Source organism: Lygodium microphyllum, chromosome 15 (genome assembly GCF_053477565.2).
Source record: "Lygodium microphyllum isolate KBCC chromosome 15, Lygodium_microphyllum_v1.1.10, whole genome shotgun sequence".
Lineage (NCBI taxonomy): Eukaryota > Viridiplantae > Streptophyta > Polypodiopsida > Schizaeales > Lygodiaceae > Lygodium > Lygodium microphyllum.
This window is the reverse complement of record NC_141149.1, coordinates 55,935,031-55,951,246: the sequence shown is the minus strand read 5'-3', so window position 1 is coordinate 55,951,246 and position 16,216 is coordinate 55,935,031. Positions and strand designations below refer to the sequence as shown.

Genomic DNA, 16,216 nt, shown 5'->3' with positions numbered 1-16,216 from the left:
GAAAAAAATAGTAAAAGACTTACCTATCTTACCTTGATTGGAGATCTCTATCTTTACTAGAAAGTGTGAATTCGCAACAGAATTAGGATGTTGAAGAATTTTCCAAAGTACTTTTAAGAAAAATTTGTTAGTCTCAATGTTTATCAAATCAAAAGATAACAACATTAAAGACATACTATAATCGTAAAAAATTAGAGTGAGAATCATATTGAAGGTATGCTTTGAATTAAAAAAAACAACCTATATCTTCTTGTGAATTAAGTTAGTCTATAATTAGAGAGTTGGAGCTTATAAGGAATTTTACAAAACATTTACTTATGACTAAGACTAAAATTTAAAAAGAAACATATTAAAGATAAGGCTAAAGTTGGATAAGATACTAGTCCCTTGGTAAAAAATAGTAATATTCAAGTTCTATGGCATATTTAGATATGATTATCTTTTAATATATGCATCTTTAGACAAAACCATGTCTAATATAAGTTTTAGATCTTTGTACAAGCTAAAACTTTTTCTTTTGGGTGTATAATCAAATTTCAAATGGATTAGAAGCTACCCTACTAGGAAATTAGATGTCTGTATAGGTTGAATTTTACAAAATTCACTAAGTTTGGGTTAGCTGCGAGACCTACTTTCAAGATAAATAACTTTCTTTGTAGATAGAACCAGGTCATGATAATAACTAGAGAGTTGTAGATAACAAAAAATCTACAATTTATATCCCTATGATGGATTACCAAATTTGAAGGTAAGGTCATAAAAGATAGGGCTCAAAGTTGGCTACTACACATTTTTCTGCATACTGTTGTGAAATTTGTATTCAAGGTCACTTTAAGACTCAAATAACTCACTAAATATTCATAATTTGTAAAATGTATGTTTGATAACAATTGTAGATAATATTTCTGAGGGCTAAAACTTTTGTTTTAACACCATCCTCAAAATATGAACTTGTAAAAAGTTACATTACCTAAAAAATAGTTATTCGAGAGGATTTTTATGGTGAAGCATATGCAATAGCTAGACTACTTTCGAGTGCCTCTTCTATATAGCCAGTTACATAAATAAAGACTTAATATACTTAAAATTGAAACTTTTATAAAATAAAACAAAGCTATGATTTATTATGAAATAAATTTCAAAAGCTTTTTGGCTTATATAACATCATGTTTGCATAGCCAAGTCCATGCTATAATCCAAATTTAGAGAAGAACAAATTGGATCAATTCGAGTCAATCAACTCTGAATATAAGGCTGTCCAAAACACGAGAAATGCGACTGCAATATTCATCTGTAGTGATTTGTCTTATAGATGGTGATTGTTCCACGGTGTTCGCCTTTATACACTGACATTATACAATTAAAAATTCGGAGCATAGCCAAGTTCTGATACCAATGGTACGAAGCGGAACACGCGGCAAATCTAGCAAATCAAATCTCAATCATAAAAAACTTTATGACACATAAAATAGAACTTAGTTGAAAAATCCAACAAATCAAACATCTCAACTATTAAATATAAACAACATTAAAATACATAAGAGGATTTAAATAACTCAATAGATTGAGAAAGACAAGAGAAAAATGTATGATTGGGCCCAACCTTCCCCATGGCAAAAGCCATGGTTTGCCATCCTTAATTATATATTATAGTTTTTACATGGATATTTACATTCGTATCTTACATATAATTACAAAGAAAGTACAAATATCAATTGAAATACAGAGTTTTAAGAGTCAACGGGTATCCTATAACATGCTGCAATTGGTACAGAAAATTCTGTGCTCTGAAATCTTAACGTTTTGACATCACCATCGCGTCTGAAGTGTGCCAAAACCCCCAAAATGACTCTTGAAGCTCGGAATCTCGATTTCGGATAACAAACAAACGAAAAAACTCAGTTTCCACCCTGTTCTACTCTTTTGCGTGCGATATTATTGGTTTTATAAAGAAAGCTAGAAAAGCCTTCTAAAACTTAACCACATTAAGAAAATAGGAAGGTATTTCATAAAGAAAGCTTATTTCAATAAAAACATATCTTAAATCTCATACTCTAAAATGATCTATATTAAAAATAAATAAATTAATAGTACTAAGGACAATGATCTAATTATTACTAAAGAAGTTTAAACTTATAGCATTGGGATTCCTTTCATCATCAAACAAAGTCTAGATCCAAAGCTCTAATAAGAATCAAGAAGACTATTGATATTAATTTGCATAAGTGAACTATCTAATATAATCTCATCTACAACAATTAACTTCTTAATATCACTTGAACATTACTTGAAGGAGTGCAAAAAAACCCCTAAATGAACTTGAATTCCTTTTTTTGACAATACCAAGCCATATGGGCTTATTTGTAGTTTTAGTTAACCTCTAAACGCTTGTGTCAAATCCTATCCTGCCCCAGCCCCCCCCCCCCCCCCCCCCCCCCCCCCCCCCACACACACACACACACACAGATTTCAAAGGATGTTCTATATAAAACTTAGTTTTTAAAACAAATTTTCTCGAGATCCCATGTAAGGTTGGGAGAAATCTAGAGGTTCCATGCTTAGGTTTTTTAATTTATGCTTAATCTATATAATATATACATAATGCTTAAAGAGCCCTACTATTTGTTCATGTGAGCTTGCCTCAAAAAAAAAAAGACCATGATGAAACAAAAAATGGGTGTTTTAGTCATACATATATTTGCTTTGCCCAACATCAAATTTCAAGTAGTTTATATTTAAAATAACTTTGTGCTAGAGTAGGTTTGTGGGCTAAAAGAAATGCCATGTCTTGATAATGAGTTAGTTAGTCCATGCAAGATTTATAAACTAGGTTAATCATATAATTAGTTTAACATATGGGGACACACACACATACACACGTGCATGGGCATGCATGCACAAGTGTGTATATGCATTTTGTGTAGGACCTTTAAGTTTTCCAAAACAACTTTATTCATACACAGAATAATGTATTTTGTAGGGTCATATAAAACTTTGATACAAAACATGATGTCTATACATGTAATTTAACTCAAAGGCAACAATGTTTATATATGCTTTGTATAATTGGTTAGAACATTTTATTTCAAATAAATAATGTCTACACAGCACGCTTCTTTAAACAATGTAATATGAATGGTGTCTAGAACATTTTGTTTCAAATACATAATGTCTACATATCATGCTTCTCTAAATGGTATAACATGAATGAGAATTGTTCTTATTATTAGTGAAATACTAGGTCTCCTAAGGTTGACATGGAATAATGATTGATTCTTCTAATAGACTAATAAGTCAAAGTAGGCAACTATATATGATATTGGCAACTTTTGTTAGGACAAAGCTAAAATAAATGAAAATAATTTTCTTTGCCTCTTGACTTTAAAGACATCTTAATGAATTATTGCCAAGTTTTCTATCACATTTTAACTTTCCTAGTTAAAACACTTTTTTTGTTGGTGAATAATGTGTTCTTAATGTCAAAAAGCATACGACCTTAGTAGTAATACTAACGAACTTTGCGCTTTTTCTGAAGCTCTTAAAGTTTGGTTCGATCCCCTTAAACAAGTGACTCTTCTCACTAAGATTGTTCATATTAGCGTGCCATTTCAAGGCAGTGTAGTTGTCATGTCCATACCTAAATTTCAGCGTAACATTCTAAGGCATTGAACTCTTCCATATTGCCAACTATTATTTGTATTGTGAGATTGAACAAAATAATAGTGACTTTTATAATAAATCAATAATGCTACCAATGGGGCCATGGTGTGGTGCTTCGAGTAACATGGGTGGGTAAGTTCAAGTCCTAAGAGTGATGTCATACATGTCGACCTGCTAAACCTTTTAGATGTCAAATAAGTCGAGTTTGTGTGGTGTAACATGCGTTTTTCCCTTCTTACTTACTATAATTATAGTCATATCTACTTTGGAATGCACTTACAAACTATAGGTGTGGCACGACCCTAAGCTCCGCTTCCCTTGCAGCACATCTATAAGCGTCTAAAAGAACAAAATAAACTAAAAAATGCGAAGCACATTTAAAAAAAAAGACAACTATTATCTGCATTATTAAATTGAAAAAAACGATAATAGCTATAATAATGATAAATTAATAATTAACAATAACGCTAATTAGAAATGGGAAGCATAATTCTCTCGACGATGAAGCACCCGGGATGAAGCGAAGAAGACAAAAGCACAGTCATGCGACGTCGGGCCAAGCAGAGCATCGCTGTATAGACGAAGAATGTTGCAGGAACCCACATATTGAAAACGAGAAAGATGGATGCAAGCACTGGACTGTGCTTGTTTTGCCTGTTTGTTTACTTTCAATCAGACTGACTGATTGATTCATTGACAAGAGTGAGCCCCAGCTGAGCAAAGCTTGCCAGGGACCCGGCCCATGGCTCATCCTTGGCCGCTGCCGCAGACATGCCAGCTCCCGGCCACCGGTGCCACCCACCCGCATAGCACCATTGCTGCCTTGGAGCCCCACCCGTCTTGCATTTCAGACTTCAATGCCTTCACGACCGGTTCTCAGCTCCCCAGACCCCGCACCCTCCTCCACAAGAAGATTAGCTTGCTGGTTTGCCGGCCACTGCCCCGCCTGCACGCTCAGCACTGCCCCCTGATGCATTTCTTCACCCCACGCTCAAGTCTTAATGGATCACATGATACTCATGGTCCCAGGTACAATCTTGAAACATGTATGATAATACAAAATCATTGAGTCTAGTTAGATCACACGGTATGAACATGGAACTTGCATGATGATGAAGGAATGCCCCTTATTGAAGTGAAAAGTTTGGCAACACCCTTGATAGCTTGTTTGCATTTGCCTGCTACCTCAAATTGAGGCGAAATTGATCTGCAACATACATGTTGGAACGAGAGGAGGATGGGGCTTGATTGCGAGTCATCTGTATCAATATTTTAGGAAGATCCCATGTTTTATTAATCAGCAAATCCAATTCGGAGATCTAACAACTAACAATAAAAAGCATAGTTTGGGACCGAATATGGTGTCAGCTATCCTCAACTCTCTATCTTATTGATTCACATAATGTATTGCTATTCATAACGAATTATTGCAGATTTTCATTTGTAATCTTGGTTTCACTGAATCAGGTTGTGTTGCTTATAAGAGTGATATTGGGGAATTAGTGGAGGAATTCATAAGGTGAAACCTAACAAATGCAGGCCAAATCTTCTTGTGCAATAATATAAAAAGGCTGTTAGTGCCATGTTCACTCTGAGTAGCATTGGAGACACTTTGGTCCTCATTACCTCAAACTCAATTCCTAACAGCAGTAGATGCTTCATCTTTAAGTGTCAAGGGAATGCTAAAGAAAAAGAGATTCTTCATGAGCTTTGCAAGCTGAGAGAAACCTTGGAGTAATTCTTGTTCAAGATGGAGGCAATGTCTAGCCAACACAAACACTCCAATCAAAGAGATGGATTATTTCATAGAGCATCAATCAAGGGATATAATTCACCGGGAGTAGGGTCAAGGTCAGACCTGGAAGCCTCAACCTTAAGGTTGAGTGGAGCACTATACACTGGATTACTAATCAGTTGTAGAAGGAATCAACGTGATTAGACTAGATGTGAAATCCTAAACCATGTACTAAGTAAGGTCTAGGGTTATAGACTTGTGCTACATCCCAATAGAGATTCATGTTGGCCGTTCCATAGACCTTATGTTGAATATTCCTAAAACTTATGCAGAAACACACATGACTATCGACAAGAATACAAGTATCAGGTGGACAATAACTCAATTGTAGGTTAAATTGTTGTAGCTCTAGCATGAGATGGCCATGGATTTTGAACACGAGATTGAGATAGGCTTTGAAATTAGATAGCCAGGGGCTCAAAATAGGGCCTTGTTTCATGCCACAAGCTAGGGTCTTGATGCTCCTTAATAGTGTGCATACAAATATTAGTTTTGTTGTTCGTCCTAAGCAACAATGTGTCTGTTCCAAGCTCCTAGTGTGACTATGTTAAAATGAGCACGTGTGGCTTCTATGATGTCACTCAATTAATGGCTCTAGACATATAAATCATTTCATAAAATGGGAATTTTCCTAGAATGTTGTTTAGGCCATCACATAACACTTGCTATTATTGGTGATATTATCCTATAGTAGGTAGTGCTCCAATCATAAGGTAGTGCTAGTTAGCAGCTTGTGATGTCTAGGCTACATTGAGGAGTTGTGAGTTACCAAGCAATCACCTTACTATACTCTTGTTGGAGTGGACTTCTACAAAATAGTCAATTAGGATACTTTGCATTATGCATGCTACAATAGGCTAGGTGGGATCCTCCATTCAAGGAAAGTTCACATGTTAGTTGAAGTAGATGGGGATACTTTGCATGAGTTAAGTGTACCACTAGTTGGAGGGAATGCCTTAAATAAGCCACTCCTATCAGCTAGAGGAGTTGAATGTTTTATCGTGGATGAATGATTGCTGGTGTGTGCGCTTAAGACAGCAATTGTGCAAGCAACATTGGCTAGTCAATTGTGTTTTATGCTTGTGTTGGCGTTTTCAAAAATGAGTTGGTGCGTGAGTTGCTGCATGTTTTAGTTACTGCTGTCTACAAGTTCTGTACATGTCTTATGTGATCTGGTGCATCATAATTGGCTGTAAATGCATTGTGCGCAATGTTCATTTGTTTTCATTGCAGATGATGCCTGTGTGCTGCTTTTTCAGCTTGGATTTACATTGTGTGGTACTGTTGTTAGGACCCATAGCCATTCCCTTTAGCTATCTGTAACCAGAAACTGCCGTGTTTTTGCTTGTAGTGCAGTCTCTGGCCTGGTCAAACTGTTTGCTGCCTGCATTTTGTGTGTGCACATTTAGCCTGAACAAGTTCATAGCTGCTGTGGGGCATTCTGACCTATTGCCTGCATTTTCAGTCAACCTTAAAATGCCATTATGTGGCCATGATTGCTCAACCAGCTTGTTGTTTGGCATAGCCATGTCTCAGTCAATGGAGGTGCAGTTGAACCTGCTGCAACGTACACATGTCCACAATTCTTAACAATTAAACTAAGAAAAAACTCCTTTTGAGGGGCTCATTAGTGAGTCTAGACCTGAAGTGAAATGCCAAATAGATCTGACTTACGCACATCACATGACACATGACACGAGACATACAACCATAGAGGTGAACATAGAGGGATGGACATCAAACTCACCTCCTAGCGACAGAGCCAATATGGGCTCACTTCAGAGCTTGGGACCAGCATCAGATCAGGCCAAGCTTCCATCAAAGTGGCTGATGCCCCATACCATTGACCACACCTAGTGTGTCATGTGGAAGTGTATGACGTGACTGAAAGAAAGAAGTGAACTCGGAGAGAAGAGAGGGAGAGAGAGAGAGAGAAAGACAGAAGAATGCTGAAGACTGCAGTGAACATGTGCTGAATACAAAAGGCAGTATGTACAAAGGGCCGTAAGAGTATGAACAGCTAGAGCACTGTCTCAATCTGCTAAAAAAAAAAGATAAAAATGACCGGAGACAGGCTTGCCCTAAATAGAGCATAATAAAATGTTGAAAATGATCAAGTTGGGTGGTGTAAAGAAATGCTCTACCGCAGAAAACACAAAAAACAATTGTACGACAAACGCACATACTGATATAGAACACAGTTAGGGTAAGTGTAACTCAGAGACTATGAACATAGTGATTAATAATGAATAATATCGAATAGAATTCAATGCTCAAATGCTTCAAACACACTATGCAGTGAAGAATACTGACACTTGAACTCCCGTGTCTCGAGGATCGGGGTAGAGAGTATGCATTGGAGAGTGTGTCGCACTTTGATAGATCCTGAAACACACCAAGGTGTTGAGAAACCACTCATTCAGTATAGTCACTTCATTTAGGATTTTGCACTGACAGCCCCAAAAAGGGTTGGGTGCCCTCCTTTACACTAAGTGAGGTCTATTTATAGGCCACCTCTCTCCACATTCTAACATTCTCTCTCACTTATTCTTCTGTCATTAGACATTCTTTCCTTCTCTCTCATTGATCAGATTGGAATAGAGAGGGATTATTATGATGGTTGGGATAGCGTGGAAAGGTCATTGATCATGATGATAGCATGCATGATTAGGAGTAAGCCCTCCACCCTACATCCCATTGTCAGAGTAGAGCTAGGGGCAACACCTATAGTTACGGAGGCACTCTTCAGGGCATTGACCTTTTGGCACAGACTATGGGAACTTCCACGCCATAGATACTCTAGATTGGCACAAACCTCATCTAGACAACTAGCAGCTGGAGGCGAGAAGAACTGTTGGTTTTCACAGATGACTATTTGGATGAGCCTACATGGTTTGGATATTGACTGTCTTCCACCTTTGGATTATAGCCTTGACTGCCCTACACTTTCTCTCAACCGATCAGAGTTGAACTAGGTGATCAGAGCTGATATCTTGAGGATTGAGACAACAAGGACATGGATCCATCCACCACTCCTTCTAGGATCGAGGATGGAGTTCTATAGGAGTCATTTCTTGTGTCTCCCTGATGATGGTTTCACTATTCGGCTAGCATATATGGACACCCATCTCTCCCATAGCATACGGGTTGCTATCGGATAGATTCACACCTCCTCACATAGGCTTCAGATGGAGACATGCAGATGGACGAATACCCTAGTAGAGGATAGGACTTGCCAGCTTTGTGGTGTAGAGCTTGAGACGGAGGAGCACTACATGTGCAGATGCACAGTATACTATGACATACGAGGACGGTACCACTGCCTCTTCCGTGATGGATTTGGACCCCTTTGTCGCGTCATGGAGTACGAGGACTAGAGATGCCTAGGTCTTTTCCTCCTGGAGCTCGAGAGGTGCTGAACTGCACTATTGCGAGACAGGAGGCCAGCTCACCCAGAGGGACACACAGAGAGAGCAGTGATAGACTTCTTCTACAGAGCTGATCCTACTGATACTACCAACCTAGCGGAGATAGCCACCCCGCCAAACACCTTACAGGCCACACTGTGGTGTCACATTGGATAGAGCCACTTCCCTTCGTCGAGCACGACGACTCTGTTTACCAGGACCACGTCCGAGGAGACCACACCACAGTCGGATTAGAGCCATTATCACAAGACACTGCAGACTCACCACCAGGGATATCAGTGAAGCAGCTAGGGACCACATCATAGCTGAGATCATGGGCAGATCTTGAGATCAGTTACAGCCCATGGTCCCCACCACACTTTTGTACATGGTTCTATTATATCTGGTTTTCCTTTCCTTTCCTTTTCTTTTCTATCAATGGAATAACACTACACATGGTTCAACCCTAGTATAGTCCCATCATATAGTTATTTTCAGTATTGTTTCATAGACCATCCACTCATTTGTAATGTTATCTTTACCTTACTGATGAGATGACATTAGACATGGATGTACTTTGGATTTTGTCTCATAGGCCACATTGGCCTTATGTAGATGTTAATATATCTTTCTTTCTTTCTTTCTATCTAACCTCTTCATTGCTGTTCATGCCCCTATGGAGGACATTGTGGGTCACGATTTGTGGTTGGCTTTTATCTCTATTCTCCCTCTGCTTCAAGCATGTTGTCCACCCTCTGCATTAGGCTACAATTGGAGTTCTCCCACACCTGGCATCAACATCCACACTGTGGCGACAGGCAGTTGTCATCACCTCGGTGACCTCATCTACCCTATCGGCATTAGTCTCTACTACCCCAGGCATTTGCATTTGGGGACAGGTGGCCTCATCAAGCTGGGTTGGCTCCTTTGATGATTGCTCCTTCATCCTGGTGACATCCTACAGGGTGTGGCATCAATTCCCCAAGCTCCTCCTATTTGCATTTGCAGCCTGGTATCTCTTTTACTATCTTGCAATAGAGTTTTACCTCCAGGCGCTCCTTGGGCACTAGTGGCTTTTGTGCACACTCCACTGGTACATATGATATTCGCTTATTAAGCACACTAGGCTGAGGATCTACCCTTCGAATAGTCTCGTTTGGTTTCTTGATTTTTGTGAGGGGCTCAGTTACTACAACCTTGTTGAGTGAAGACTTCGATTTTCATCTAGATTTCCTCCTTCACTTCTTTGCTTTTGACACGACCTGGCCTTTAGCTAATAGAGGTGATATAGTAGGGGGCTTTGGTACCCAAATCCATCGGTTATCTGCGTAATACCCTTGAGCACATAGTAACGCTTTGGATATCCATTGCGGCATTGTGCTGGCTCTCCATTGATGCCTTCATCTGTAAGGCTTGGGCCTCTTTTGTGATCTTCTACGAATTTGTAAGTCCAAAGCTTGTCCTTGGCATTGTCTCCTGACCTTCTTGTTTCAAGCATGGCCTCGCTCACTGGTTCTCTCTGTTCAACATGTGCTTATATCAACACTTTCAACAAGTCCTTGCTCTCGTTAGTAGGCTTGCCTGTTATGTCAGCACCTTCCTTGCCTTTCCCTCGAGGTTCAATGAGGTCACCCTTGCTAAAGGTTGTGACTATCCTCACACCCAGTAGTGTCAAGTGTATCATCTGTGCTACATAATTAGCCTCACACTTTGTTACTATTTTGAAGGGTCTTCCTAGGAGGGTTTCTTTTCCACAATTAGCACTATTTGGAGGAACATGGAAGAGGATAGACAAGCTTTTTGTTTCAATAGTTACAAAGATTTTGCACTTCCCTATAAGTGCTTGTGATCGTCCCCCATAATTACTAAGAGTTGCATTAGTCGGTGTGAGCTCTGGTTGGCCTAGTAGGGTCCATGCGTCATAGGTCAAGATATTAAAATCAGCTCCTTCATCAATGAGAGCATCGATAGTGTGCTTCCTTTTTGCGGTGAGTTTGACCCTAAGATAAGCAGGCGGTACTATGTCTTCATCTTCCGGATCTTGACTTATAATTTTAAGCCTTCTGACAAATACCCTTGAGTCCCCAATTGCACGACAAGATGTGGATTCTCCACTGATGTCTTGGATTGTTTGTGCAGTGCTATTCAAGGTGCATCTATCGTCAGGACTGTCATATCTAGTTATCCTCGCAGTTGTAGCCTGATGTTGTTGCTTTCCGCTTTGACTAGATACAGTCTGAATATAATACATATGCGTTTTTGCGGTGTGGCCTTTTTACCCTTGTTGGCTAGATTGGCCCATTGAGGTTCTAGGGTCTCTATTTGTCTTTGTTCGGGTATGGGCTTTCAGTTGTTGTTTTGCAAGTGAGATTCTATGCTTGTGCAGAGCCATTACTATACTAGGATCTAATTTGGAGAATTTGTCATGGCGCGCCTTTTCTCTCCAACCTACTTGGAGGAGGTGCGGAGGGGGTAGAGCCCTCTAAAGGGGTCCGGGGGAGAGGGGGGGGGGGGCAGTTGCCCCGGCCCGTAGGGCTGTTACGCCAAATACCATATGCGATTTGAAGGACCGTTTGTAGTCAAATTTTGAACTACTTGCTCTAGATTTCAGCCCAGTGATAGATCTATGATGTGCTTTCGGCTTTATGTGGTCTCTAGGTCGGTTTTAAAGTCTATAAGTAAAAAATTTGTCCAAATCCAAATTCGGCCCAGCAGGTTCAAATTGCAGGGGCCGAATGCCATTTGAGGGCCGAATGTAAGCTGTCCGAAGGGTGAATTCGGCCGGTTCGAGGATTGAGTGGACTGAGTGGTCCGAGGGCCGAGGGCCGAGTGCCAAGTTGGGCCAAATATTAAGTTCGTCCGAGTGGTCGATTTGGACAGGCCGAGTGGTGGGTGTCTGAGGGCCGAATTAGGTGGGCCGAGTCAGATGGTCCGAGGGCCGATTCTGGGACTCGGCCTAGAATCACCATCACTCGGACGGGCCGAACGTAGCGCGATTTTGGCTGACGCAAAGATAAATTGCTCGAATCACATGATTCAGGTCATGGCCTATCGCATATACCTCTAGATCAAAGCTATGGATGGAGGGGAAGAGTTGTATATACCTAGAATAGCTAATAAACTCCAAAATGCAAATCGGCAAACGAATCAAAACCCCCATGCCTTGTTATGATAACAGAAACCTTGATGCTTGTTTTTCTTGTTTTTCTTTGTTTTTTCCTATTCTAATGCATCCAAATCACAAAGCAAATACCTATACTACTCCAACATGCTTTTCCAAATCCAAAAAACCAAAAATCTACTTGCTAAGGAGATCGAATACCTCTTTGAACTCCCTCGCTTTCTACCTATCTACCTCAAGCACCGGTTTGGGGAAAACTCTACTTCAATGTTTGATTCGAAGTGTGCAAGCGCTCAAGGCTTGAATCCGTTGGTTCCGGCAACGGAACCAAAATGTAGAGGTGATCAACCACCAAGACCCACGGACTGCTTATTGCTTCAAGCGTTCCAAGCCGAGCACTAATGGCTACCCCTCACATAGCCGACGCACCATCCATCTCTACCGGTGTAGTGAGCTTACATCCATGCGCGATCGAGTTACCTCCTGTCCCGAGCACTCCAGTAGCTCCACAATCCAAGTGCAAGCTTTAAGCGAGCTCTATCCTCAAGCTCCACGCTCCAAGCTCTATTGCCGCGAGGAAGAGAAGAGGAGAAGAGAAGAGAAGAAAAGAAAAGAGGAGAAGACGGAGAGCTTCTCCATCCCGGTCCCTCACCCTCACACACTCACTTCCTCATACTCTCATATACCCTCTCTCAAGCACAAGCTCAAGCTAGCAAGAAGGAGAAGAACCCTAAATCCCTTTTGGGCGGTTATCCCCTTATCCCCTTTTTTACATGGTCGGCCGTGGTCTAGGTCCTTTTTCCCATTGTCCTCCTATCTTTCTAGCTTCCTTCCTACCGCTCGTCTACCTTTACAAATTGCACGGGTGAGAGCTCGGCACTCTTAGAATAAATCATGGTGCACCTTGCGCTCTTTTACAAAATTATTGACTTGCGCTTTTTCTCATGCGCCTTTCTCCTTGATTTAGGACTTTTCTGCACTTCTTGTGTTTCCAGATTTTTCTTGGTGCGCATTCTTCTTCTGTTTCACTTTTGCCTTGGCCTTGTCTTTTGCTTTAGATTTTCTAGATTCTCCACCTTGTTCATCTAAGGGTTAACAATAAGAAAGTCGCACTTTAGAGTTTTTCACATGATGTACGCGTAGCGGCACGACACCATGGCCCGTGCTTTGATCAGAGGATTGGAGTCTGAGTTTGAGGCAGAGGAGGACTCATTGGAGGAGTCTGCTTCCTCTTGGTCTTTTTCTCCTTTTGCTTATTGGAAGCCGCTAATTCTTTGCAGTCCTTTTGTAAATAACCTTTCTTCCCACGGTGGTAACATTGGGTCTTCTTCTTCGTATTCCTCTCTAAAGCTACAAAAGCCTCACTAGAACCTCCATAAGATGATGAAAGAGATGCCTCATGCTCAAGTAGCATCGATGTCATATGTGTAAAAGTAATAGGAGTGGATGATATCTGTGCCCGCAAAGCATTCACCACTCCATCAAAGATTGGAGGGAGTTTGGAGAGGACGAGTCCAATAAGATGAACCTCTAGAAGAATAGACTGCATTTGTTGAAGTTGGGCTTGGATTTGGGTCACAGGAATTAGAAAAGATTGGATAATATCTTTGGCCTGCCTTAAATGTAATTTGCTGGAGTTGTCGGTAAAGAGTGACGACCGTCATGGGGGAAGGTGCTGCATAGTATAGTAGTTGCAACTTCGTCCATACTTCAGGTGATGTCTTGCAGGAGGTAACTAGTAGGACTTCTTCAGAAATACACCGAAGCAAGGCTAAATAGGCACGAGTATCGTTCGAATCCCATGTAAGCACCATTTCCTCATGGTTTCATCATCAAAATCATTTGATGTTAGAGTAGGATGCTGAGGACGAGGAATAGCTCTACATATGACGTACCATAACGGCTTCTACACAAACCAAGCTTTTTATCACAACACTCTGGCGAGATAGTCAGGTCCATGTAACTTGTGATCACTGGATGTGCACGGAGGAGCCATCTGTAGAGGATAAGAAGATAAGAAGAGAAAAGAAGGTATGTGCAGAGGGAACATAGCCAAACCACAAGCATAGACTGCAAAAGAATGACAATTCACATGCAGTATGCGTCTCCTTGCTGAATTATCCACTATGGGGACTCCCAAGTCCTCTGACGATTAGGTCACATTGTTTCTAAATAAACGCCCCAAGAAATACTTCAATTTTGTGGAAGGAATAGTTTCAAGGCCTACCATATCTACAGTCTATGAATTTGAGTGTTAGCTGTTGCGTTACACACGGTTGTTCGATCAGTTTCATATGAATTCCTCTTTAGAGGGGGCTCTTCTTGCTCATTCTCAGAAAGGGCAACAAGGGAAGGACAAACCAAACCAAAAGTCCACTCAAAATCAAAATCAAACTGAAAAGCTAAATCAATCTGGGGATTCTCAAGGAAACTCCTAGTCACAACTCAAACCTGGGTGGCAGAATGTACCTAAAAAGAATAGGTATTGTCAACATTGTCAAAAGGCTGGTCATTTTGATGATGAGTATTGATCAAAGGCACGAGGCACAACACCAAAACCTAAGTCTCGGACCCCTGCCCCTTAGTCGGGTAACCCCCAGCAGGGGAGGCAGGGTGATGGTAAGGGACAATTTAAAGGTCAGACTCACACTGCCACCGTACAGTCATCTCAGTTGACAACGTTCTCAACTCTAGAGGGCTTGTCTGACTGGTCTGCAAAGGCCCATATCGTCTCCATAGAGTCATTAGATGCGAGTCTCGTCTACATCTGTGAGTTGCCTCCCGACGAGGTTATTGCAAAGGCCCACTCGTCACAGCCGAGCACTTCAGCTCCAGTTTGGATTGTGGACAGTGGAGCTACACATCACATGACTCTTATAGAGGACATTTTCCATATCCGAGCCCCTGTAATCGGGCAGGTTCGTATAGGAAACAACTCCTCAGTCAAGATTCAGACTCAAGGTTGCGTCAATTTTGCCATTGTTAAGGGTCCGGATCTGGCTTCGCTGGACAATGTATATCATGTCCCTCTGCTGTTTTAGATAGTTTTGGCCAATTTTTTGATTTTTCAAAGCAAATTTCTTCCCTTGACCTCAAGTCATCCCGGTCAGTGATTTTGAAAAGCTGAAGCTCATGGTCAAGATTAAACGACAGGTCCTATCCCAAGCCGCATAGCGGTCAGTCAAGTGTGTCCATCGCTTTGACGCTATGCTGAAGCTGAGAATGAAACTCTGGCAATAAGCCCTGCATCAGCTTGACAATAGCGGAGGCATTCCTAGCCTTCCATGAGCGGACGACCTCGTATGGAACAAATGCAGGATCAGGTTGTGGTTCCAACCCCTGCACTAGATCCCATAGGTTCTGTGAATCAAGGACACGTCTCATCAAATTCGACCAAGTAGTAAAGTTTGACCCATTAAAACGAGTCTTGTCATTAAATGCATTCTTGGCAGAAGATGAGCTAGAACCATGAGGTGTTAGGTGGGTGGAGTAAGATGATGGTGGGAAAGATGGTGGTTGTGAGAGTGTCTGATAAGAGTAAGAAGGAGGGGGAAGAGGTGGGTAGGCAGAAGTAGGCTGTGAGTGTCCAATGAGTGCCGATTGATGCGGGGGCATTGGAACATGAATGTTTCCATAAGGTGCCGGTGTAGGTGGAGGAATTGGGACATAGTAGCCTTGTCCAAAGTAAGACTGGGACATAGCATTATGACCAGAAGGTCCACCAAGCAATGCCATGGAGGCAAACTGTGGAGGCAACTGATCCACACTCGGGAGAGATTGAGTGGGATACCCAAGCTGCAATGATTCCGAAAGTGTGTATGAGGTAGGTGGAACACCACCCGGTTGAGGGAAGGATGAGGTCCTAAAGGATGTGCCAATGTTTCCATAACCCCCCGGTGTGTTGTGCGGTGCGACATGAGTGTCTGAAATGGAAATGTAAATGGTTCAAATAAAAGTGGTGAAACAGCGGAAGAATGTGGTGGGATGGGTGGGTTTTGAAAGTGAGGTGCAGATTCTTTTTCTTCATTTTTATCATTTAAAGACTGAAAATTGTGAAGATGATACACCATGTAATGAAGTGAAAGGAACACCAAATTCATTCTGATTATGTGAAGTAGACGGAAAAGAAGGAAGGACAGAAGAAGAGTTACCTGGCTTTTTCTTATAATCCCCGCGACGTGTGTTAACATACAAGAATTGGTCCTCTAGAGGACCTTTTCCGAAGTCAACAGA

General features: G+C 41.2%; 1 protein-coding gene across 1 annotated transcript in view; it reads left to right on the top strand.

The window, feature by feature from the left end:
- The first annotated feature begins 4,145 nt into the window (after positions 1 to 4,145).
- LOC148024555 (protein ORANGE, chloroplastic-like) overlaps positions 4,146 to 16,216 on the top strand; it is a 40,422-nt gene continuing 28,351 nt past the window's right edge. The window contains exon 1 of the mRNA XM_087694187.1: positions 4,146 to 4,689. Within this exon, the coding sequence (XP_087550313.1) occupies positions 4,403 to 4,689 (287 nt within the window). The 5' untranslated portion in view covers positions 4,146 to 4,402. The remainder of the gene's footprint in view (positions 4,690 to 16,216) is intronic.